This window comes from Mobula hypostoma, chromosome 2 (genome assembly GCF_963921235.1).
Source record: "Mobula hypostoma chromosome 2, sMobHyp1.1, whole genome shotgun sequence".
Taxonomy (NCBI): domain Eukaryota; kingdom Metazoa; phylum Chordata; class Chondrichthyes; order Myliobatiformes; family Myliobatidae; genus Mobula; species Mobula hypostoma.
Genome location: NC_086098.1, coordinates 43,609,963 through 43,637,113, shown reverse-complemented (window position 1 = coordinate 43,637,113; position 27,151 = coordinate 43,609,963). Strand labels below are relative to the sequence as shown.

Genomic DNA, 27,151 nt, shown 5'->3' with positions numbered 1-27,151 from the left:
AACTTACTAAGTTAGTCCTGACGAAGGGTCTCGGCCTGAAACGTCGACTGCGCCTCTTCCTATAGATGCTGCTTGGCCTGCTGCGTTCACCAGCAACTTTGATGTCAGTAGCAGTTCAAATGAGTTTAGTTAACTGTGGGAGCAACCGTAGACATCCTTGCTCATCCGGTCCTCACTGGAAGTGTTTTTAAGTATGTTTATGTTAAGGATCGAACTTTCAAGTGATAGGTATTGCACATGTTGCTGAAGGATCCTCACCACTACCGTTTATATGTCTTGCTTAAAAGGGATAAGGTTAAGTATGGAGAACACATTTTTAGGGGTTGCCAGAGTCTCGGCTCAGTATCCTTGAGATGCATGATGTTGGTAATTTGATTTTGACTTGGATTCATTATGTGCTCATTAAAAGATGTATGAAGTCTAATTTCCAGCTAATTCTATTAGACATCAGAATTTGCCTTCCATCTACTGTAAAAAAAAACAATTATTTAACTGATGTTATGACGCACTGCAAGCTTGGCTTCTCCGCACTGTTAACAAGTGGAGTTGTCAGCCTTGGCTGGATTTATACAAAGACTCTAACTCTTACAGCATTTTCCTGGTATTTGTTGCCCAAACCATCCATTCTCATAACAGCTGGAAAGATGACCAGACTCTTCAATACTCCAGGAGATATTCCCGTCGCCAGCAATTTTTTTTGTAATTCATAATTTCCTTTCAATGCACTTATGTTTTTTTTTATCCTGGGGTACTCCCTGCAGAATCCTCGGATTAATCTACAAATCTTAGAGATGCCATAACAATCCAGGAGGATTGGCAACCTTTTAGACTTTGGTCATCAATGGGAAGCTAGAAACTTTCCAGTTTGAAGACAAATGTTTGAATAACATGCAACTCCAAGGAACTAAACATCCTCATAAACATAAGCCAATAATAAGAGGCATGTTTTAAATCACAGTGTATTTTACTTGGCAGTAAACATAAAGTAACAATTAAATTATTGTCTCAGCTGCTTTGGCATACCTCCTGAGAGGTGACACATATTGATAGTAAGAGAAAAATGCATCTGGTGAAACATCACTTTCCGTTAAACGTAAATGTTAATTGACCATTAGAGAACTCAAGCTTTAGGATAAAATTAACTCTTTTTTTCTTACTAACGAGAAGATAAATGGTTACAACTTTCAACCATATTGGATGCCAAAGCAGCAGTTGAAGATTTATCTTCAGTTCAGTGATTTGGCAGGTATTAAAGCACAGTGCAACTTAAGTATAGTCATTTACAAAATTACTTCTGCTTAACAATCATATAGTCACTTAAAATTAGACCTCTTTAAAATGAAATTAGGACTTGGATAAAAATTAAAACCATATAGATTAAAAACTAGAAAAAATAAATTGAGTTTCAAAAGTCAATCATTCCTCAGATCTGTAAATATTATCTGCCCTGAAAGTCCTCTTTTTCTCCCAGATCTCTGAAGCTTGGTTTTATTGCAGATTTCTGGTGTGTTGTGTGGAGTAAGCTACCTGCAGAAATGAATAAAAATAAAGGCAAGTTATGCATATTAAAGCACTTTATTAAATAGTGTATAATAAAAAATCATTGCAGATCCTGGAAATCTGAAATAAAAATGAAATACTAGAACTGCTCAGGAGACACAAATGGGGAAAGAAGCAGGATTAGATCAATAATTTCTCAGTACCAGAGTGGAAAATAAGCATGTTTTAAGTTAAAAGGGAGTGCAAGGAGAAGCAAACCAAGGTATTGGTATTGGTTTGTTATTCTCACATGTGCTAAGACGTAGTGAAAAGGTTGTCTTGCATATTGTTCATACAGATCAAATTATTACACAGTACATTGAGGTAGAACAAAGGAAAACAATAACAATGCAGAATAAAGTATAAAAGCTGCAGAGAAAGTGCAGTGTAGCTAAACAATAAAGTACAAGGTCATAAGAAGGTAGATTGTCAGCAGGTTAAAGTGATCAAGAAATATTACTGGTGCTTTCTAAAGAAGGTAGTGAAAGCTGCTCTGGCTGGAGGAGTGTATGTACAAGATAAAAAATGATGATAAGAGAGAGAAGACAAACCAACACTGGAAATGAGATATAAACCCTTATTTTATTTCTTCATGGGATTTGGGTATTGCTGGTATTTATTGGAAAATCCTTTGAAAACTAGTGATGAGCCATCACTTTAAGAGGTTGCAGCCTTTTTGGTGAAAATACTGACAGTGAAAACCTTTGGCAAACACCTGCAGTGCACCTTATAAAGCATAGACACAGCTGCTGTGTTGTGCAGTGATGGGAGAGAGTATTCAAGATATTTGATTGCCAAGCAAGGAGGCTACTATACACGGAGTGGTGCTGAATTCATATACAGCAGATTCCGGTTAATTGGTCCATCAGTTAACCAGGGCAGATGCTTATTTGGGACAATGCTTAAAGAACAAAAACTAATTGAGAAAAAAACAAGTATTCCCTTCATTTATTTGGAGCATTATGCCACTTAATTCAGACAGGCTGCTGCCAAACAGTTTCTAACTAGCATCAGGTGCATGAAGTTCTGTGGCCATTACATGCTACATTGTGTTTACAGCAAACTGTTTGCAAGTAGTATCAGTTACATGTGTTTGTGTTCAAAACCATTGAATTTTGTCACTGACAGTTGTTGAGAAATAAGCAAGACAATTTAGAATTATTTTGCTCACTGCAGTTTCAAGCATTCAGGCTTAGAAATGCCAGAGACAGCCAGAAGTGAAAATGAAACAATTTCACGACTTCAAGTTAGGAACTGCGAAGAATTTGAAGACATCACCAATCATCTTGAATGTTACAATGAAAATGGAGATATATAGGATCTAATCATTGAAAGCATTGAATGAAGGCAGTCGTTTAAAAGCACCCATTTTGTTCATTGACAGTCAATCAAAAGTACACAGCAGCATGTTGGTTGTCTGTCACATCTAATGATGACAGCGAAACCTGTGCGGGAGAGTTTTTAAAGTGGAAAAGCCATTGCACTGGGACAGTTCCACTCTCTCGACCTCAGAAGTCCAGGTCCAGTGGTACAAATGGTCATCACAAACTGGGGTCTTCCTTGGTTGCCATGGATAACCTCTATGCCTTGTCCTGTCCTTTGCTCTCTATGGAGCACTGCAGAACCACCTTGTTGCCGAATGCATCTCACGGATGAACTAATCCGCCCAGTCCGCCGGAACTGACTTCACATGCTAGGACAGGTATGTCCTTATTTTACTAGGGTATGAGGCCTGCCAGCTACCCTTCCCTGGTTTAGACTGCCTGTCAAAGCAGCAAACAGGGGTACAGCCGCTATCACATGAAAACAGCTACTTGGAGCCACAGGTGAGAACTGAGTGTCAGGTGGGGACCAAAGGTGAGCGAGCTGCCCCAGAATAGACAACACGAGCCCCTTCACCAGAGAAGCAACCCCTCCCTGGACACCCCATACACGAGAGCATACATCCATCAATGACTAGGAACTGCAGAGTTTTTATAGGACAATGTTCTCACTTGTTCTGTACTTCATTTAAATACATAATTTGTTACTCAGTTAAAGGGTATTTTGACTTTTTTTATACCTTTTTGAACTATTTCCATAAAACCAGCTAATTGGAGCAGCCACGTAATTGGGCCAAAATGTACCGCTAGATTTGTCCCAATTAACGAAAATCCAGTGTTTTATGGAACTGCACTCATCTCCTTGGGCAAATGCAGAATTTTAACTCCTGATGTAGTATAAAGCTTTGGGGGCAACAAAGTAACTCGGGTTGCTGACTATCTAATTTTCCTTGTAAACATTGTATTTATGTGGCCGGTACAATGGTTAATCCAAGATACTAATGTGACTTCAGCAATGTTGAATAGCCACTGAATAGCCAAGGAAAACTGACCAAACTGGAGATAGTCATTATCTCTCAACTGTACAGCACAAATGTTACTTGAGACTATTAGCTCAAGCATGAAATGGAACTAGATCTTGCACTACCATAGGACATAGGAATAGAATTAGTCTATTCAGCCCATCGAATCTGTCTGTCATTCCATCATAGCTGATTTATTATCCCTCTCAACCCCATTCTCCTGCCCTATTCCCGTAACCTTTGACACCTTTAATAATCAAGAAACTATCAACTTCTGCTTTAAGTATAGCCAATGACTTGGCCTCCAAAGCTGTTGGTGGCAAAGATTTCCATAGATTTACCACACTCGAGCTAAACATTCCTCCTCATCTCTCTTCTAAAGTGACATCCTTCTACTCTGAGGTTATGCCCTCTAGTCTTAAACACCCCCACAAAGGAAACATTTTCTCCACCTCCACTCTATCTAGACCTTCCAATATGTGATAGGTTTCAATGAGATCCCTCCACAGTTTTCTAAACACCAGTGAGCATAGGCCCAGAGTTGCCAAATACTCCTGATACGTTAAACCTTTCATTCCCAGGATCATTCCCATGAACCGCTTCTGGACACTCTCCAAAGCCAGCACTTTTTTTCCAAGATAAGGTGCCCAAAACTGCTCACAATACTCCAAGAGCAGTCTGAAAAATGCCTCATAAACCCTCAGCATAACATCCTCTTCCCACCATCACCTGTAAAACTGCTATTCATGGAACCTATACAGATTGAAGAGGAGAAGGTACTTGCTATCTTGAGGCAAATTAGAGTAGATAAATCCCCAGGACCTGACAGGGTACTCCCTCAGACCTTGAAGGAGACTAGTGATGAAATTGCAGGGGCCCTGGCAGATGTATTTAAAATGTCAGTATCTACGGGTGAAGTGTCGAAGGACTGTGGGATAGCTCTTTGTTCTGTTGTTTAAAAAAGGCTCTAAAAGTAAGCCGGGAAATTATAGGCCAGTAAATTTGACGTCGGTAGTAGGTAAATTATTGGAAGGAGTACTAAGAGATAGGATCTACAAGTATTTGGACAGACAGGGACTTATTAGGAAGAGTCAACATGGCTTTGTGCGTGGTAGGTCATGTTTAACCAATCTATTAGAGTTTATTGAGCAGATTACCAGGAAATTGGATGAAGGGAAGGCAGTGGATGTTGTCTACATGGACTTCAGTAAGGCCTTTGACAAGGTCCCGAATGGGAGGTTAGTTGGGAAGATTCAGTTGCTAGGTACACATGGAGAGGTAGTAAATTGGATTAGATATTGGCTCAATGGAAGAAGCCAGAGAGTGGTAGTGGAGGATTACTTCTCTGAGTGGAGGTCTGTAACTAGTGGTGTGCCACAGGGATCAGTGCTGGGTCCATTGTTATTTGTCATCTATATCAATAATCTGGATGATAATGTGGTAAATTGGATCAGCAAATTTGTTGATGATAAAAAGATTGGAGGTGTAGTGGACAGTGAGGAAGGTTTTCAAAGCTTGCAGAGGGATTTGGACCTGCTGGTAAAATGAGCTGAAAAATGGCAGATGGAGTTTAATGCAGACAAGTGTGAGGTATTGCACTTTGGGAGGACAAACCAAGGTAGAACATACAGGGTAAATGGTAAGGCACTGAGGAGTGCAGTAGAACAGAGGGATCTGGGAATACAGATACAAAATTCCCTAAAAGTGGCGTCACAGGTAGATAGGGTCGTAAAGAGAGCTTTTGGTACATTGGCCTTTATAAACCAAAGTATTGAATATAAGAGTTGGAATGTTATGGTGAGGTTGTATAAGGCATTGGTGAGGCTGAATTTGGAGTATTGTGTGCAGTTTTGGTCACCAAATTACAGGAAGGATATAAATAAGGTTGAAAGAGTGCAGAGAAGGTTTATAAGGATGTTGCCGGGACTTGAGAAACTCAGTTACAGAGAAAGGTTGAATAGGTTAGGACTTTATTCTCTGGAGCGTAGAGAAATGAAGGGAGATTTGATAGAGGTATATAAAATTATGATAGGTATAGATAGAGTGAATGCAAGCAGGCTTTTTCCACTGAGGCAAGGGGAGAAAAAAAACAGAGGACATGGGTTAAAGGCGAAGGGGGAAAAGTTTAAGGGGAACATTAGGGGGGGACTTTTTCACACAGAAAGTGGTGGTAGTGTGGAATGAGCTGCCAGATGAAGTGGTAAATGCGAGATCACTTTTAACATTTAAGAAAAACTTGGACAGGTACATGGACGAGAGGTGTATGGAGGGATATTGTCCAGGTGCAAGTCAGTGGGACTAGACAGAAAAATGGTTCGGCACAGCCAAGAAGGGCCAAAAGGCCTGTTCTGTGCTGTAATGTTCTATGGTTTTATGGTTCCATTCCCTTGTCTCAGTGCCTTTGTTTCTGCCGCATCTGTTGCTAGGATGAGGCTTTCTTGTCCAGCACCTCAGAGATTTCCTCCTTCTTCTATGAATGGGGTTTCACTTCCTCCACCATTGAAGCTGGTCTCACCCACATCTCCTCCATTTCCTGGACTTCCGTGCTCACCCCATCTTCCCACTGCCTTAACAGGGATATAGTTCCACTTGTCCTCATGTACCACCCCATGAACTCTGCATCAGACATGTCATTCTCCCCAACTTCCAACATCTTCAACAGGACCCTACCACAAACAGATATTTACCTCCTCCTCCCCCCCACCACCACTCTCCGCCTTCCACAGGGATCAATCCCTCCGTGATTCCCTTTTCCATTTGTCTCTCCCCCGTATCCTGGCACTTATCCCTGCAAGCAGAAGTGCAATAACTGCTCATTCATCTCCTCTCTCACTGCCAGTCAGGGTCCCGAAAGGTCCTTCCAGCTGAGGTCCTTCCTTTCACCTACAAATCTGTTGGGATTGTCTACTGTATCCAATACACCTGATATGGACTCCCCCACGTTGGTGAGATCCAACATAGAAAGGGGAACTGCTTTGTTGAGTCTCCCATTCTTCCATCTGCAGAAAGCCAGATTTCCCAATGGCCAGACATTTTAATTCAAACCCTTATTCCCATTCCAACATGTCAGAACATTCTCTCCTCTTCTGTTATGATGAGGCCACTCTCAGGTTGTAGAAACAACATCTCATATTCTATCTAGGTAGCACCTGCAGAATCTCTTGTGTTTTGAATTACATCCTTGCTCTTATATTACAGTCCTCTTGAAATGAATGCTAACATTGCATTTGCCTTCCTTACCACAGATTCAACCTGCAAGTTAATATTTAGCAAATCCAGCATGAGCACTCCCAAGTCATTTTGCACCTGATTTACAAATTTACTCCCCATTTAGAAAGTACTCAATGCCTTTATTCCTTCTACCAAAGTGCATGACCATCCATTTCCCTACACAATATTCCATATGCCACTACTTTGTCCATTCTCCTAATCTGTCTAAATCCTTCTGCAGCCTCCCTTCTTCCTCAACATATTGTCCACACGCTTGGCCAAATAATAATCAATTCAGCTCAACCAAATCATTGTCATATTATGTGAATAGGAACAGTTCCAACACTGATCCCTGCAGAACACCACTAGTCGTGAACCAATCAGAAAAGGACCTCTTTATTCCCACTCTTTGCCTCCTGTCAAGTCAACAAGATGAGTTGTTTTATTTTCTGAGGAGTTGAAATTATACTGAATTATACTGAATTTCAACACTGCCAATTAGATGTTTCCTATATAATGTATTATTTAGGAAATATATGGGCATATTTTTCTAGTTTTTAAAACAATTCAAGCACTTACATATAAAAAAAAATTAAATGTTATAACCGTTTTTAGAATGCATTTGATCAAGTACAGTTTGCCTATTTTAAAGCTGATTAATAGCAAAAAGTTCTTGCACGTAGATGAAAATTACGTGTTTTCTTTAAAAATAGCATGGAAGTTACAAACTGCTTTAGCTCAATTAACAGCATTTGTTGGAGTTCAGTAATCTGTTTGAACCTTGGTCTTTACAGTGTATGAAAGAAAACTGCTTCTTGTCATGTAAAGTCAGCTGATAATGTCAAGCAATGTGTTTAAATGACAACAATTGCCTACATACAGGTAGATAACAAGCATATAATGCAATGTAGTTCAAAAAGCAAGATGTTAGAACAGAGGAATGAATGGAGGTGAGAGAATGTTGATCGTTTGGTAAAAGGTGCCAGTCATTATAATGGTTATTAACAAAACGTCAATTTGCCAAAACTGTTTAATATCCAAATACTGATGAAAACCAAGCTCATGGCAAATGCCAATGGTGCCATCACAACAGACATCTTGGTCCATGATCAGAAACTGAGACAGTGCAGCAGTTCAAATACCTGGGGGCAATTATCAGTGATGAAGGATCAAGACCAGAAGTCCTGGCAAGAACCACATAGGCAATGACTGCACTATCCAAACTCAAGACAATATGGAGGGACAGCAACATCACCATGAGGTACAAGATCAGACTCCTGCGTGCATTGGTATTTTCCATCTTCCTGTACGCATGTGAGACACGGACCCTCACAGCAGAGCTACAGAGGAAGATACAGGCATTGGAAATAAGATGCTATCGCAACATCTTGGACATCTCATACTTGGACCACATCACAAATGAGCAGGTCCGCAAGACCATCCAGCACCACATTGGTCCCCATCAAGACCTTCTCACAACGGTGAAGAAAAGAAAGCTGAGATGGTACGGCCATATAACAAGATTCAGTGGCCTTGCAAAGACCGTTCTACAAGGAACTGTGGAGGGGAAAAGAAGGAGAGGTAGACAGAGGAAAAGATGGATAGACAACATTAAAAAATGGACAGGGAAATCATTTGCGGTGACCCAGGCTCTGGCACACAACCGCGACAGATGGAACAGACTAGTGCAAAGCTTGTCATGACGGCGCCCTGACGACTCCACCAGGAGTTAAGGGCGAAAGGAAGGAAGGAAGTGTACACCAGGTCTACAGGATTAAGACACATCATCCAATCTCACGTGTTCTCACAAGCATCAGCTCATGCCAAGCCAACCTGAAATGTTCCCTATAGAAACATCTCACTGTTCTCAGCTCTATTTGGCAGTAAAGAAAATTATTATTTACTTTTTTTTATTATGGGTGGGGTCAAATATGGGTGCAGACCTTTTTTTTTTGCATACCATAGATTCGCCATTCCTGAACTGTGCACTAATGCTCCTAGGCCTGTGTTATCATTACCCTGCCCAGCACTCATAGTATAAGTTCTATGTCGGTTTGACTTTGTAAACACATTGAAGCAATAATGAAAATGGTACACTAGCGATTTTACTTTAAGAGTTTCAGATTTGTTATTCAGCAAAGACTTGCAAATTTCCACAGTTGCATGTTGTAGCATTTGAAAGCATCACAGCCTGATATGGTGGCTCCAATGCTAGAGATTGCAAAAGGCTACAGAGGGTTGTAGACTCAGCCAGTTCCATCAAGGGCACAACCCTCCTCATAATCAAGGACTTCTCAAGGGTTAACGCATCATTAAGCAAACTCACACACTTGTAAACTCCATCAGCATGGAGATATGGGAGCCTGAACATGAAAACTCAATGATTCAGGAACAGCTTCTTCCCCCTTGCCATCAGATTTCTAAACTGTCCATGAACATTATTTCATTGCTCCATTTTTATTGCACGATTTATTTTGCAATTTATATTAATGTTCATGTCTTTGCACGGTACTATTACAGGACAAATTTCATTTTGTATACAACAGTGATAGAAAATCTGATTCTGATTAGTCTCCTCAAACTTATTTGTAAGATTTCTAAAAGGATGCAGGGATACAAGGGTACAATTTGCCGTAAGTGACAGGGTGGGCTGGGATTTATCCAGAGAGGCACAGCATACAAAACCAGGGAAAGTGAACGGAACCTTTCTACAATACTGCTGGTAATTATTAACTAATTGTACAGAGATGTGGAAGCACTCAGGAAAGACCAGAAAATATTTACAGGAATTAATGAATGATTCCTGGGTCGGATTACAATTACTGTACATGGACAGAATGGAGATGCTGAGACTGTTTACGAAGAGAAGGCTAGGGTGAGAGCGAATGGAAAATGATTAAGACAGCATGGAAATAGGAAGGGTTGGTGATGGGATAGAGGATTAGAAGTTGCAGGTACAAATTAAAGTGGAAGATTTTTTTTATATAGCACATAGTTGTAATCTAGAATGTGGAAGCAAGTTTCATTATAGTCTTCATTAAGGAATTGGATATGGCGAAAATAAACTTGCAAGACTATAGAGAAGAGCCCAGGAAGGTGGAATTAGTGGGTGGCTCTAGTGGAGAGCTGTACATAATGGGCCAGATAGCTGCCTCCTGTTCTGTATCAATATTATCTTCATATGTATTGTTCTTTAGCAAAGAAACCAATGTTATAATGGAGTAGACGTCCACTGTGAGTGGATACACATCCATTTGCCAAAGCACCAGCTCTGGTCTCACAGCAAATTTAGATGTTGGCCTGGCCGCCTTTCACCAAAAGGTAGAGCAGCTGTGCCCGGCATTTTACTCTACAGTAAATGACTGCACATCCATCAAATGTGCAGACTGATCCAAAGCAATAACATAGCTGTATTTTATCCTTAAAGGAGCTACTCTAATCAGGAAATACTACTGGTAATCTTGTGATTTTTTTTTCAAATACACAAAATCTTACTGGCCAACAGGAATGGGAATAATTTTCAGATCCCATACTAGATGTAGTATTGTGAAGCTAAATCAATGTGAAGAGGTTTACAATAAAGATATCAAAATTTAACTGGACAGGGATCTAACAATTAAATTTTCTTGTTTCAATCTGAACTAGCAGCTTCCAATACTGATCATTGTAATGTGCATTTCTGTTAAAGTCTAGTACAATATTATGATTCAAACAGCTGTAGTGAAATAGGGAATATATTGACTTAAAACTTCAGCATTGAAGTTTGCTGCATTGATCGGTTTCTCTATTGAAGTAATGTTGATCAACATCCAATATTGCTGTTTGTCACTTTTTGAGTCAAACTCTACATATGATGTCAAATTAAATCTGTATCCTCAAGCTATTACAAAACAAACTACTTTTGTGATGCATCTGCAAATTTACAAAAGTAATAGAAGACGAGTGGCTATTCCAAAATGCCCATTGTTTGGATAGTGACTCAGTCATAAAATGATGTAAACTGTTTAAATATTTGAATGACACTTAGCATGAATAATCTTCGATTGATATTTTTCTAGATCAAAAATGTAATCATCTATCCATCTGCATTTGTGTAAGCATATTAGTTTAGAGCAGTAATGGACCTTGCTAACCACTATGGAGAATTACCAGTACTAATTGATGCTCCAGTAAGGATGGAGGTAAAGTACCAATGGCCCTATACATATGGGCTTGATCAAATGCAGTACCATAAGAGCTGATTTAAATTCCTAGAGAAAAGAATCAATTTCTCAGCATAGTAATGCAACACATTTTGGGAACAAATAAAACAACAGATACTGGAAATGTGAAATGGATAAAAATGCTAGAAACATTTGATGCCTATGCAAACAGAATGGAGAAAACATTTCAAGTGAAAAACCCTCCATCAAAACTGGAAAGGAGGGAAACGCTATTATCAACTTGCAGGAATGTGGATACCATATCATGAATACTCTTTTTTCTAAACAATTTTCCTCTAATTTTATGCGACATAAAAATGGTTTGAGGAATCTTTGTAGTTGGTTTGAAGATCCTATCCATTTTTTTTTCATCTTGCCATCATAAATATAAAAATGTTTGGACCATAAACGTTGGACTAGATATTAAATAGTCTGAAATTAGGCCAATTTGTTTATCTGTGCAGAAGGAGCTCTCAAAGTTGTAAAAACAATAAATGTATGTTTCATTTGGTGGAAGTACTTCAAAACACAAACATAGTTGAGACTCTCATTTTGATTTGACTAAAGGAACCATGTTGGATGATTACCAAGCTTCAATCCAAATTTGCTCATGGGTTTATATATTTTTGTACTTTCATTCACTAATATCATCGTTTTAGGAAATGTTAACCTTGTAACTATAGCAGACAGGAGTCAAAACTCAATAAAATTTGTATGGAATCTGTTAGATTTCATTAACAGTCAATACTCTAAAAATTGGTATTTTTTAAACAAATGGAACCTGCATTTAGTAACATTGTGTAAGACTTTCCTTTCATTATTTGCAGCATTGTTCCTGATTTCTAGTTTTGCTGCAATTCAAAAGCACATTTTTGTGAGCAAGAAAATTTAATATTTCTTAACATGGAGATACAAATTCTGTTTTCATTTGGATTACATATTGATATTAACTCAAAGGCAGGGGTGCAGCATAGTTTAAATAAAGGAAAATTAACATATCTGGGATAATGAATGTTTGGAATTCATTGAATTGCAAGGAAGCTACTTGCAGGGATAACAACTGTAATTTTTGGCAAGAAACTATTGAAAGATCCAAGGGGAAAGTAAGCTTTAAAGTCTGTGCCTTTTGAGTAGGTTAATGTTTGGAAATAATTCTTGGACTTTCAGTGGAATTTTAATTTGGCCTCCTTAGTTGTACTTAAGTATTTAGAGTCACACCTCGTGCATTAACCACACTAGTCACGAGTGGACAAAACTCAAGTAACAATTCTGTATAAAACAAATTCTTTGGCATAGGACATTTCTTATCCTTCCTTCAATGCGTTCTTAAAAATTCCTCAGGAATGAAATTGATAGTAAAAGTCTTCTTTTCAGTGACATTTGTACTAAAATAAAATCATCTTCATGCTATTGGATCTGATTTACAAATACTTTTTGCCCTTATGCATTATCAACCAATCAGGAAGCTGGAATATTTCCACTGCTCTCTAACGCATGACACAATGCCAGAAATTCAACTACATGACTAGCAATCTGTAGACTGAGCTCTAATACCACAATAGCAAGTTTAAAAACATAATTAAATGAAAACTTCGATTAAATTTAATTCGTTTACTAAGATCCTTATCAAAAGATTGCCAACGTACCTAGTTTAACCCAATCTTATGGGACTCTTCACTCTCTATCAATGGGGCCAGCGAGCCAGTTAACTATGACCAATTACTGAGTGTTATGGAGAATACAGACAAAATCATACAGAGTTATCATGATAACACATCCCATGATATTACCACTGTCACACAAGAAACAGCAGATCCTCAAATCTAGAGTGAAAAACAAGCTGCTGGAGGAACTTAGCAGGTCAAGCAACATCTGGGGATGCTAAAGAATAGTCAACATTTGGGCAGAATCTGAAACCAAATCTCATCTTTCCCTCTGCCTGCATAAATGTTGTTTTACCTGCTGAGTTCCTCCATCAGTGTGTTACATTATACTGTAGTCCCATTACTGTAGTTACATTACTTGACAGAGCCCATGATAATACCGTTTTGCCAACCAACACCACTTGCATCCCCACTGGCCACGCCCCACTTGAAAGTGAAGATTTGAAATAAATAATAACTGAGATTTTCCTACTACACCTATTGCAGTCTATTCATTTCTGCATTCAGGAGGCCTCTATTTTGGAAAATGTATATGATCAGTGACACAGGGTAAGTGTATTTGGAATATTTTATTACAAATTTACAATAAACAATAGTATAAGCAACCAACTTCATGAAGTTAAACTAATTCACTAAATTCATTTTCAAATAATCTATAAAATCATTTTAAATTAGTCAAATGATCTTGCATCATGTAATACTCACATATTAGGTAAAGAAGGGAATGTGTCTTCCTCTTTTCCAGGCAGCACAAAATGATCTACTCTCGGTATTATGCCTGTCTTGTCTTTGTAGTTCTCCCGGTGTTGCTGAGATAACTAGTGAAAGTACATTTCATTAACAGTTCAATAAAGATGGAGCTGTAAACTATCCAGTGTTATTCCTTACTCATTGTTTGCCTATGAGCCAGTAATATGCCCTAGGTTGTCCTAAGTAATTTGTTTTTCTGTAATATTGCTTGGCAACACAGTTGTACCCAATTTCTTTATTCCACCACTTCTGATTTGCAATATAATCAATTGTTTTCTCACATGCTTTATAACTACACTGATCACTGCTTGAACTGTGGTGTCACTGGTTCCTGTTTGACATTGTGAAATAATTCTCTGATTGTTGAATAATTCTCTAACAATACTGTGTAGTGTCAAGTTGAACAAATGATATTAATCCTTCTTGGCACAGAAACTGTGGCTGACGCAATAGCACAACTAGTAGAGCTGCTGGCTCACAGCGCTGGTGACTTGGGTTCAGTCCTGACCTTGGCTGCTATCTATGTTCATTTACTTGTTCTCTCATGTAACCGCATGGATCTCCTTCCCACATCCCAAAAATGTACAAGTTGTTTGGTTAATGCTTAACAGACAGGGCAGGCCTTGAGGCCGGCTTCTCTGCTGTATGACTTTAATTTCTTCATTCCCAGTTGGTAGAATTTTAAACAGATTTTGACTTAATAATGAGTCCTCATTGAGGAGGTGATGTACCAAATAATCTGTAAATTCCAAATCAATGGGAATGTAAGTAAGATTCATCAGTAAGATGAATCATGCATCTCAAACTAAAATGTCTCAGGTTATTATAAGTCATTTAACTGCCTAGTAGTTGCTGAAAGTGTGACTTAAGCACAACCAGCTACTCTTTCCAGTGACCATTCCTCTATTCCTAGGGGGCTGGGCGAACTGCGCCTCTTTTGAGTTGTAAGGTAAAAACGATCATCTCAACCTTCAACACAAACACCATCCGCCTCTTGCCTCGATGCACAGAGTTGGCATCACAGGCAAGCAGCTACGAGATCTCCATCCTGGGGATCCAAGAACACTGTCATGTACACCCTGATGAAGAGATAAGGTTCACAGAGGTAGAGGGGTCACCTCGTCCGCATGGAGAGAGCCGACGACATGTCAGCACAAGGTGGAGTAGGGCTGATGTTGAATTGCAAGACGAAGAAGGCACTGAGGGGCGTAGTCTCAATCAGTGACAGTATCCTTACTGCAGAATTCGACGGAAACCCGGCGACCTCTGTCATCATCTGTTACTCCCCGCACAACTGCAGCGAGGAGAAGGAGGTGGAGGCCTTCTACAGTAAGCTTCACGAAGCTGTCAATTCAATACCAGCACATAACTTCCTGGCTGTGCTCGGCGATCTCAATGCCCAGGTTGGACTGGAAGATGGTCCATACTCATACCAAGACTTTACCAACAGAAATGGACAATATCTAGTTGATTCCATCCAGGAACACAGTCTCACTGCCGCCAACACACAATTCAAGAAGCGAGCTGGTAAACTGTGGACATACGAAATCAGAGCCTCCATCAACAGGAAACAGCTCGATTACATCCTCGCAAGAACAAAATGGCGTAATTGTGTGATCAACACAGAAACCCACAGCACCTTCAACTTGGCCAGTTCTGATCGCACAGTAGTGTCAATGCAAGTGAGACTGTGTCTGCGGCAACCCAAAGCCACAGGTCCCAAGGAGAAGGTAGACAGGAAGGCATTCTCCTCACAACCTGTTCTTCAAGCTCAGTACACAGTGGAGGTGAGAAATCGCTTCGGCCCACTGGAAAGGGGGGAGGAAGAGACTGCCACCGACCGCTATCAATGGCTCATAGACACCTGCACAGATGGAACAAAGAGTTTGCCTACTGTGGAGCGAATCAAGAAGAGCCGGATCTCAAAACATCCTGACGTTGTCTCAGCAAGAAGTGTGATCAATGCTTGTCATGCTGAACTTAGAAGGAGCAAAACAGAAGAGCGAAGAGACAAGTTCAAGACAGCATAGGAGAATCTCTTTGCCACCTACGACCGACTGAAGGAAGAGGAACTAGCTGAGAGGATTAGAGAGGTAGAGGCTGCTAATGAAGACAAGCAGCATGGAGAAGCATGGCACCTAGTCAATGAGATCAGTAGATGGAAGAAGTCCCCATCAGGTCAAATAAGTGGTAAAACAGCAGAGGACCATGTCCTGACATGGTTTACCCACTTTAAGAACCTGCTGGGAAGGCCTCCAATGATCAGGGAAGAAGAAGAGGACATACCCATGATACTAACGCAAGTTGACATCGATGATGGCCCATTCACCATTGAGGAACTGAAGAAGGCTAAATATGCACTCAAACAGGGCAGGAGCATTGGACCAGATGGGATACCACCAGGTCCTGAAGAACTGCAACCTGGATGACATCTTGTTGGACATATCTAATACGGCACTGATGAAAGGCGACAAACCAGAACAGTGGTCACTCTCAAACATTATCCCAGTCCCCAAGTCTGGATCCCTCACAAAGACAGATAACTACCACGGTATCAGCTTGACCTGCATCTTAGCAAAGCTGTACAATCGGATGATCTTGAACAGGATTCGCACCGCCATTGACCCTAAGCTAAGATTCAATCAGAATGGTTTTTGGCGGAAGCGCACAACAGTAATGCAAATACTTGCTCTCCGTAGAATCATCGAGGAAGTCAAGAAGAACAACCTACCAGCCGTGCTTACTTACATCGATTTTCGCAAAGCTTTTGACTCCATTCACCGAGGTAAAATGCTGAAGATCCTGAAAGTTTACGGAGTGCCAGACCATCTACTGAGAGCAATAGAGCCCAGCTATACCAAAACCATGGCGAAAGTTGTATCACCAGAAGGAGAAACAGCAGCGTTCCAGCTCCTAGCTGGTGTGCTGCAAGGAGACACTCTGGCACCCTACATCTTTATAATCGTCCCTGATTACACTCTGCGTCAAGCTACCAAAGATCATGACAAGCTTGGTTTTACCATAAAACCTGGGCGAACCAAAAGGGTCAGACCAGTTACACTCACAGATCTCGATTTTGCAGATGACATAGTCCTGCTCTCTGACCAGATGGAGGAAGCACAGCAGCTACTGACAAAAGTGGAAATTGAGTGCAATAAAGTTGGACTTCACCTAAACGCTAAAAAGACAGAGTACATGGCGTTTAACTGCGATGAAGGTACTCTTACGACCATAGAGAATGATACCATTAAGAAAGTCTTTGACTACAAGTAGGTCGGGTCAAGAATGATGAGTTTGGAGAAGGACATAAAGATACGGGAGGCGCTGGTGTGGAGGGCTATGAATGACATGAAGGAAATCTGGAATTCGAACCTGACCAGAGGGGTTAAAAAGAGGATCTTCATAGCAGTCGTAGAGTCCATTCTCACGTATGGATGTGAGACGTGGACACCCACCAAGACAATGTGAAAGACTCTAGATGGTTGCTATACACGAATGCTCTGGATGGCTCTTGACGTGAGTTGGCAACAGCACATGACAAACATCGAGCTCTATGACGACCTACCAATGCTCTCCACTAAAATCAAGGCGAGAAGACGGCAACTAGTGGGGCATTGTCTACGCCACCCCGAGCTACCTGCCAGCCTAGTCATCATATGGGAGCCCAAGCACGGGAGGATGAACCCTGGGCGCCCTCCCAAGACTATGGTTAACACGCCGTTAGAAGACAGCGGCACGGCTAATGTAGATGAACTGAACACACTGATGAGGGAGTAGTGGAGAGTCCGTCATCGTGCCCGACGCCGGCCCCCTAGGCCTGAGTCAACGTAGTAGAAGTGGTAGTATTCCTCTATTACAAGCTGAAAATAAGTTGCATTGCTAATTGCAGTATTTATTCCTACTTCAGCCCTAATAATTCATTGGTAAGTGCCTGCAGGCAACAAGACCTCGATAACATTCAGGCAGACCCTGCCAAGTAGCTAGTAACATTTACACCACACAATTTCTGATCAATAATCATTTCCGGCAAAAGAAATTCTAACCACCTTTGCTTAATAGTCATTAACAATAACTTTGCCAAAACCCACACAATCAACATCCACAGTTATCATCGACCGATAGAATAAATGGCTGGGTATTCTGTGGTAAATAACTCTCCACCTGACTCCCATTACCCTCCCACCATCTACGTGTGGCATGAGAGTTAGATACAAAACTCTCGATTTGATTTTTGTTTAAATAGGTGAGTTCTCAGTCTGGTCTCCCCAGGCTTTTCTTCTGGTTAAAAATTATTAGAAATTATTTTCACATGTTGAGTATGCCAAAATTAAGCTTCTCCTTTAACTTAAGAAAGTGCAGCATGTTTAACGGTTTTTGTTGACCTAAGCAGAAAATAACTGTCAATTCACCGAGAGCTTGATTTGTACTTATAGCCCTCATTTTGGCATGTACTGCTGTATTACCCTTGAATCTTTGCAGCCCATTTACTTTTCATTTTGTGGCATTACAAAGTGATTTTAGCTCTTCTGATAAATGGGTAACGAAATCGGCTAGTTTGACTCTTGGCCAAGAATGTGAGAACACCAAGAAGGTGGCCCCACAACACTATCAGCGCCGACATAACTGCAAACTTCACAAACCATGAAAGACAACTTGTGCCGTCAGCAAGAAAACTTAAATTTTAAATCTTTCATTTAAAAGAAATCTTGGCAAAGGACTGTGTTGTCCAAAGCTTTTAATAAACATGATGTTTCAGTTGGTTCTGAGCACAGGGGAGTCATCCGGAACTTGATGTATATTTATAAAAGACACCAGCAATGTCTGAGGAAAATCACGCAAGGGTCTGCACAGGATAGGCAGTAGATAATGCACATCCATACAGACTGCCTACTCCATTCTAACTAATTTTACATTTCTGTGCAAAAGGTATAATTGTTCCATTAGTTTCTGAGATATTTTGTTACCTTATTAAACAATTTCATTTCTTCCTCTCTGTTGAAATCCACATCATATCGAGACCATTGTGGTGCATATAGCCACCTATTCCTGTTGCGCATCCTATTTTCTATCACAAGAGATGGGTTGTTGGAATAAATGGTTGGAAATTGCCCTCCTTTGCTGTAAGGACTCTGACTTGTATTCAGAGCTGACATACGGAAATCTTCAAAGTATTTCCTGGTGGTGTTTCCATAAGTATCGCCATGTGTAAAGTTTATTGTTGGAACAAAGCCACGGTATCTGGAATCAAGAACATAATGTCAATAGCGTAAAATGGACGGATTATTACAGTACAGGAAGGGGCCTTTCAACCTATTGTGTCTGACTAAGTAATCCCATTGCTCCTGCTCCCCCGTTTTTTTTTTCCCTTAAACCCTGAAAATTGCGCTCTCTCAAATGCCCATCCAATTTCCTAGTGGAGACAATAATTGATTCCTTATCCACCAGCTATACAAACAATTCCAGATCTTAAATAGTTTGGTTCAGTCCATAAAAAGTCTCAAGGATGAAAGGACACCGTCCCAATTATTTGTCATTATACATCAATGAATGAGGGAAACATGGTGATCCAATCAAACGTCCTATTGCAGGCAGATTGTCAGGTTGAGATCTGAGAGCTCTGGAATGGAGAATAATTCAGCCCAGAATGGAACTGGAAAGATTTAGCCAAAAAGTCAGAACAGAGGCAGCATCTTGTGGAATTTGGGTGGGAAATAAATGAGTTATGAGTTTCTTTATACCATGCATGTTTTTATTTCTGGTGTCTACATTGCTAGAGCTAGCGGAAAACATTGATGCTGAAAAACCTGGCAGGGAGGGAATTAAGAGTTTTGGTTAAGTTGTGCTCATCTCCATGCTGACAAAATATTAGCCAAGATCTGGATGCCAGCACAAAGGCAGTCATGTCAATCTCAGCACAGAATTCAGATAGCACTGCCACATTACAGACAATACTTTTCTTAAAATCTTGAAATACTTAACAGTAACAATTCCTTTCCCTTTACATCGTGCTCAATCGCAAACAAAAACCGCTAATTTAGTGGAGTAGGTATTGCCCGTTGTGATGGAAAAGTATGTGTTGATTAACATGGTGTCTATAGTTTGCACTTCGTGCGCTCACCTATTTTGAAAGGCTCTTCCAACCATAAAGCATATGCTGAAAGGCTGACCAGAAAATAATGAGTACCAAATTACAAATACAAAAGACTGAAAGTCATAACATTTATCACTAGAGAATTATGAGCAGTGTGAAAATGCCAAAATTCCAAATATTTTGACAGGCTAAAGAGAAAAATTTTGCTTCTACGGGTTGCAATAACATTCCAAATGGGTGTAATTTGTTGATTCGTTGATCTGGAGAATTTGATGCATCAGAACTGAACGTTAGAAATACGGGAAGGTTGTGCATAAAATATCCTTTATAAATAAACATTTCAAATTGATTTGACATTGGACGCCAAAACTAGAAGCATAGATTTCGTTCTGTATAGGAAAGGTACGTCGCATCCGGAGTTTCTCTGGTTCGAAGACAATTACCCTCCACGCCTCTCTGACGTAGTGGGGAACCGCGTACGAGGCAAGTTACAGCAGTGGTTTGCCATTGCCTTCTGCCGGGTGAGCTTCCAAAGAGATCACCAGCTCGTAACCCAGCATGGATAGAAAGCATGCAGGGGAGCCGGCTGGATTCAAACTCAAGACCTTTTGTCCCGAAGTCCGGCACTGATGCCACTATGCCACCAGCCGAGTCTTCATTCTGTATTGGAATGAAAATTAATCCTAAACTATTACAATTTTACAATGTGATTCAGAAAAATGAAATGAATTGGCTGTATACTGCACTCAAATAGAATGATTAAAGTCATATCAGAACAAATGGCTTAAATTTTGACTAAATGTGTTGACGGCTTCTAAAGCCCACCTGGAATTTTATTACTTTTAATTAAAAACACAAATGTGATTACAATGTTCTGAATCTCTGAGTCCCCTTCCATAGCAACCAGTGTCATCCCTCAGACGAAATAGAGAAAATAATTCATGAAGATAGATGAAAAGATAGAAATTTATCTTCAGTTACAGTCAGCCCATTACAGCAAGGACGTCAAAGCTTTGGAGAGGGCACAGAAGAGTTCTACCTGATGCTGTATGGATTAGAGGGCATGTGCTATAAAGAGCAGCTGGACAAACTTGGGTTGATTTCTCAGAAGCGACAGAGGCTCAGGGGAGATCTAATCGATGTTTAAGATTATGAAAGAGATAGACAGCAAATATTTTTCCCAGGGTTGAAATATCTAATACCAGAGGGCAGGTATTTAAGTTAACTTCAAAGACAATGCATGGGGCAAGTTTTTTCAGAGTGGTGGGTTCCTGGAATGCAATGCCTGGGGTAGTGGGGGTGGCAAACACAATAGAGGTGTTCAAGAGGCTCTTGGGCCCAGATGTACAGGAAATGGAAGAACATGGATTCTGTGTAGGCAGATGGGGTTAGTTTAGTTGGGTATTTAAACACTAAATTAAATTAGTTCAGCACAACACTGTGTGGCAAAGGCCCTATTTCTGTGCTGTTCTGTTCTGTGTTCTAGGGTTGAAACAAATCAACAAAAATGGTTTAGATTCCAGGTCATTTAACATGCCAAGAAATTTTAAGAGAATGTAATCTTTTAATAAAAGACAAGTATTTTGAAGGTATGTTAAATGTAAAATGGGTTCTCAGTGAATTATCGGTGCATTTGTTACAAGTAAACTCGATGTAAGTACAACTCTAATCCACTGCCAAAAGTACCCATTGCCTGAAAAATATCCAATAGCACATGTTTAAACTATGTAAAGCCTCTGTCTTTGTAAATCAGTATATTCCAAAGGTCTTGGAAACAATTCCACATGTTAAACATCCTGGTATACTGGAGGCACTTGAACAACTTATTCAAACATTCCTTTCCATCATCTCTAGCTTAAAGAAATTTAGTTTGCTATTGCCAGTTGTCAAGGGAGCGGAGGTTAAATTTCTCTTATGTTCAGACTATTCAGTCCTTTGTGTCAATGCCAGCTCTCCAAATGATTCCATTACCCTGTAACTATACCCCCTTGCATGCCTATCAGCTCCCTGATTCTCCTATACTGAGAGTAATTTACAGTAACGTATTAACATACCAACTATCATACCTTTGTGATGTGGGAAGAAACAAAAGCACCCTGAGGGAAGCCTAAGCAGTCACAAGACGAACATGCAAATACTGTCCAGGTCAGGATCAAACATAGCTCACTCAAGCTTTGAGGCCCTGCCCTGTCAACCAACCTCGATGGATTTTCCTTTTCTACAGTATCTTTCCTGCCTGATAGAAATCAGTATTATACATAGTGCTGCAAACTAGCAGTGCTGGTTTTCTTGACAGGCTCACTTTCTCTAGGACTGATGACTTCACTTTTCCAAATGATGTAAAGGAGCAAAGGGACTTTGAATTAAATAAGGAGCTGATGAAAACTCGAGGATTAACTTATGTAGGGAATTTAATCAAAGGTAATGATTTTTAACAGAAGGGTCTAAAACTAGTAGATACAAATTTCAAGTAATTGGTAGAAAGGTTAGAATAGAAATGAAGAAAAGAAAACACTATCACCCATGAAGTGTAACAGGATCCCATTGCCCAAAAAAAATAACAGAGAGGAAGTCCATCAAATTTAGAACTAGCATCCTTAATTTTCAGACAAAGTGCTGGAAGACAAAATTAAGCTCCTTGATCATTTTCAACAGGTACAAATGGCATATTGTAAATTTTCTGATTGTTATTTTACTCTGTATAAATGGTTTCAATAACCTATTTAATGACTCCAATTTTTCCAACTTTTTACCTGTTACTAATGCAATGGGTTACCACATTTACTTCATAGCTTTATTTACTAATATTGAAGGTACTTTATAACCATATAATGATTACAGCAAAGAAACAGGCCATCTCGATCCTTCTAGTCTGTGCCGAACGCTTACTCTCACCTAGTCCCACCGACCTGCACTCAGCCCGTAACCCTCCATTCCTTTCCTGTCCATATAGCTATCCAATTTTACTTTAAGTGATAATATCGAACCTGCCTCTACCACTTCTGCCGGAAGCTCATTCCACACAGCTACCACTCTCTGAGTAAAGAAGTTCTTCCTCATGTTACCCCTAAACTTTTGCTCCCTAACTCTCAACTCATGTCCCCTTGTTTGAATTTCCCCTACTCTCAATGGAAAAAGCCTATCCACGTCAACTCTATCTATCCCTCATAATTTTAAATACCTCTATTAAGTCCCCCCTCAACCTTCTATGCTCCAAAGAATAAAGACCCAACGTGTTCAACCTTTCTCTGTAACTTAGGTGCTGAAACCCAGGTAACATTCTAGTAAATCTTCTCTGTACTCTCTCTATTTTGTTGACATCTTTCCTATAATTCGGTGACCAGAACTGTACGCAATACTCCAAATTTGGCCTTAACAATGCCTTGTACAATTTTAACATTACTTCCCAACTCTTATTCTCAATGCTCTGATTTATAAAGGCCAGCGTACTGAAAGCTTTCTTCACCACCCTATCCACATGAGATTCCACCTTCAGGGAACTATGCACCATTATTCCTAGATCCCTCTGTTCTACTGCATTCTTCAACACATTTACCATGTATGTCCTATTTTGATTAGTCCTACCAAAATGTAGCACCTCACATTTATCAGCATTAAACTCCATCCGCCATATTTCAGCCCACTCTTCTAACTGGCCTAAATCTCTCTGCAAGCTTTGAAAACCTACTTCATTATCCACAACGCCACCTATCTTAGCATCATCTGCATACTTACTAATCCAATTTACCACCCCAAACAATTGAACCTTCCTAACTAACCTTCCGTGTGGAACCTTGTCAAAGGCCTTAGTGAAGTCCATATAGACAACATCCACCGCTTTACCTTCGTCAACTTTCCTAGTAAACTCTTCAAAAAATTCAATAAGATTGGTCAAACATGACCTTCCACGCACAAATCCATGTTGACTGTTCCTAATCAGACCCCATCTATCCAGATAATTATATATACCATCTCGAAGAATACTTTCCATCAATTTACCCACCACTGACGGCAAACTCATTTCGACTTGTTAACATTTAATTTTCATGTTTCTGAACCCATTTCCCAGTACCTGATGGGCTTGGCCATTATCCTGATCAAAAGTTTTCAAACAGATGGTTGCTGATCCTGATGCAGGATCTTGGCTGGAAATGCTGATGATTCTTTTGCCTTTACAGACCCACAAGTTCCACCAGCATGTTTTGTTTGTTCCAGATTACAGCATCTGCAGTCTCCTTTCTCCAGCCTCGAAGTCATCAGCAATGGTCAAACTTTATAAATTCCCAAACAATTATATCAAGAGCCAATTATAAGGGCTGCAATACTGATCCTTCAGATACTGCACTTGTCCTGCAGCATTCCAGTTTAGCAACTTGCATGACCGAGTCCATCTTTCACTTTGTGGTAAATGAAAGTCTATTTTAATGATTCTGTGATAGGTTTTTTGTCCTTATGTGTGGCCTCTGTCGGTCGTGGTCGACCATGGGTACTGCGTCTCTGGTAGTCACTGGTTTGTCGAGCAGCGTCGACTGTGGCTGTTGAGGTCGATCCTGGAACGGCAGGCTCTGCTACAGTTGCCGCATGTGTAGGGCATCGTGGAATTGTTGTCCACTGTCCGCCGTGCTCTCCGCTCCTCAAACTGACTCAGGATCACTCTTTCGCCTTGCTCTTGGTGTTGCTGAAGAGTACCTCGCCACTTGTTGCGGTCATCCACTGTATCCTCCCAGCACTCTGTGTTGATTTTTAAGGCTTCATGTCGCGCCTGCAGAGGTCCTTGAAGTGAAGCTGGGGTCTACCAACGTTCCTCTTGCCTGTTGCTAGTTCTAAATAGAGGATGTCCTTTGGCAGTCTACCATCCTTCATACGACGGACGTGGCCCAGCCAGCGCAGTCTGCGTTGTCTTAAAAGCGTGAACATTCTGGGAAGTCCAGCACGGGAGAGAATCTCAGCGTTTGGACCTCAGACCTTATACTGACCACCCATGTAATACTGCAGTAAAGGTTTTAATGTCGTCTAGATAATCAATACCTTTATCTTTTGGTCTCTATGTCAAAAGTTTTCAAACCTTCTTACTGATTTCTACGTTAGTCTTCTCATGACAAGCTGAAATGGCTCCCATCACTTAAACTTCTAAATGGGTATAATGACCTCATGGATGAATCTTTATTTTGTAATGCATTCTTGCCAAGGTTTTGCTCAAAAGATGCTCAAAAACAAGAGCAACGGTGTAAAATAATTTGGTAGCAGTTTATGCTAAATGGTACAAAATATTAACACCTGGGTGTTGTACCTTCATGATCAACCTATTCTTTGTGTCAGCTCTGTCCAATTAATCCTAATTCTTTGCATTTTCCCTCAGTTATTTGACCAATTCCCTTTTTCAAAAAAAAATAGATGGATGATAGAAATATGGAGGGCTATTTGGAAGGGAAGGATTATATTGACCTTGTGAGTTAAAAAAGTTGGCACCACATTGTGGGCTGACGCTGTACTGTGCTGTATTGTTCTATGTTTGTTTAAAAGAAGTTTGGATTGGTACATGGATGTAACGGTACGGAGGGCTATGGTCCAGATATAGGTCAATGGCACTAAACAGTTTAAATCGTTCAGCACAGACTAGATGGGCTGAAGGGCCTGTCTTGTGTTGTATTTTTCTACGATTCTACCCCATCAGACAATGCATTCCAATCCAGAACCTCTGCTAAACACAAAATAATCCGCAGATGCTGTCTTGATGAAGGGTTTCGGCCCGAAACGTCGACTAATCTTTTCAACTGATACTGACTGACCTGCTGAGTTCCTCCAGCACATTGTGAGTAGAATCTCTGGTTCCTGGCCGTGGTAAGTGTGAAAACTATTTCTTCTTCTTGAGCAATGCACACAAAATCTTCTTCTTGAAATGTTCAATTATTCTGAATATTTTCATTATTTTTATCTGTTTGATCTACATAACAGCTATCACTGCAGAGGTTGTACTATGTATTCAAAAAAGCAACCTTCATTAAATTACAAAAGTCAGTATTTCTTTCTGCAAATACTTATTCCATAAATGGAATTTGTCCAGAGCAGTGTTAGTTGCCTATCAATTTGTTAATCATACCTTTGATAAATCATAAATACAAGAGAGTCTGCAGATGCTGGAAATATTGAGCAGCACACTGAAAATGCCGGAGGAACTCAGCAGACCAGGCAACATCAAGACTTGGTCTCAGCTGGAAAAGTTAACTTTTTATTCTCCTCCATAGATGCTGCCTGACCTATTGAGTTACTCCAGCATTTTGTGTATGATACTAGGACAAATGGTGAGAATGGAGGAGGTATTTTTGATAGGTTAAATCATGAATTTACTTAGGTAATGTAATTGTTCAATACTTAATGAATAATTAAATTTATAACCATTTAAACCAATGGCTATAATCTAACACTAAGGAACCTTCTAACTGGAATCTAAGAGTGGGTATTTAGTGTATAGTTTACTGATGGAATCTAGTTTCAATCAACAGATGCTAAACCTTTCATTATTAATGGGTAAGGTAAAACTTTATGATTATTCTCGACCAGAGCACGACAAATCTGGTTAAATGTGGGAATGACTAGAAGACTGAAAATCTCAAAACAGCGGTGGTTTCTGAAGCATTATCAGCTACAACATGAATATTTAGCATGACCAAACATTTGGTAAAACTTCTGAACATTAGCTTTTATTAACATACCCAAAATAGTATTTTCAATGTGCTCTTTAATCTGGTATTGTATTCGCTGATTGCACAATATAACCAATAACACAAAGCCTGACAATATTAACAAACACGAGAAGATCTGCAGATTTAACACTCTGATTTCTTACCCCGGCATTAAGGCGGGAGGAATATATGTAGCATTGTAGTTAGTTATGAGAGTTCCAGCACTCCGGGAAGCCATGACTCCAGAAAGGAAATGTTGTTAACCACAACGACCTGCTTTTATTTATCACTTTTTCTTACGCCCGCGACATTTCCCTGGGAGAGCTGTCAATCAGCGCCGTCCTGTGTGTAACAATCTGTAACCAGGCAACCATACCGCGCTGCCCGCAGCATTACAGGAAGAGAAATTCTCCCTGTGCAGCGGGGCTGGCATAGCCAGTATGTCTCTGCCGTCGCTTGCCGCACTCATTGCAAGTTACATTGCTTGCATGTGGATATGTTTAACAAATCCTCTTTTTTTTCCAAATCGCTGTAACCTGTATCACTTTGTTTAATTTTCAGACCGATTAGTATTGCAGTAACAAATAAAAAATATTGTTATTGCTAATCAATCAGTTTAAAGGGGAATTATAAAAATTCTCGGCTGATTCTGATTTTGACATGATTAC

At 40.1% G+C, this 27,151-nt stretch overlaps 1 protein-coding gene across 1 annotated transcript; it reads right to left on the bottom strand.

Moving 5' to 3' along the window:
• Window positions 1-875: 875 nt before the first annotated feature.
• On the bottom strand, window positions 876-26,786 carry cimip2c (ciliary microtubule inner protein 2C). Its single transcript, XM_063071064.1, has 4 exons — window positions 26,648-26,786; window positions 18,674-18,947; window positions 13,665-13,777; window positions 876-1,527 (listed from the first exon to the last, which is right to left on the bottom strand). Exons 1-4 carry the CDS (start codon window positions 26,719-26,721, stop codon window positions 1,524-1,526), a joined length of 465 nt encoding a protein of 154 aa, XP_062927134.1. The 5' UTR covers window positions 26,722-26,786; the 3' UTR covers window positions 876-1,523.
• Window positions 26,787-27,151: the final 365 nt, after the last annotated feature.

Coding starts and splice junctions, on each gene's coding strand:
- cimip2c (XM_063071064.1), bottom strand. CDS start 26,721: ATGGCTTCCCGGAGTGCTGGAACTCTCATAACTAACTACAATGCTACA. Junction 18,948..26,647: donor CCTCCCGCCTTAATGCCGGG/GTAAGAAATCAG, acceptor TCTTGATTCCAG/ATACCGTGGCTTTGTTCCAA. Junction 13,778..18,673: donor AAATGAAATTGTTTAATAAG/GTAACAAAATAT, acceptor TACTTTCACTAG/TTATCTCAGCAACACCGGGA.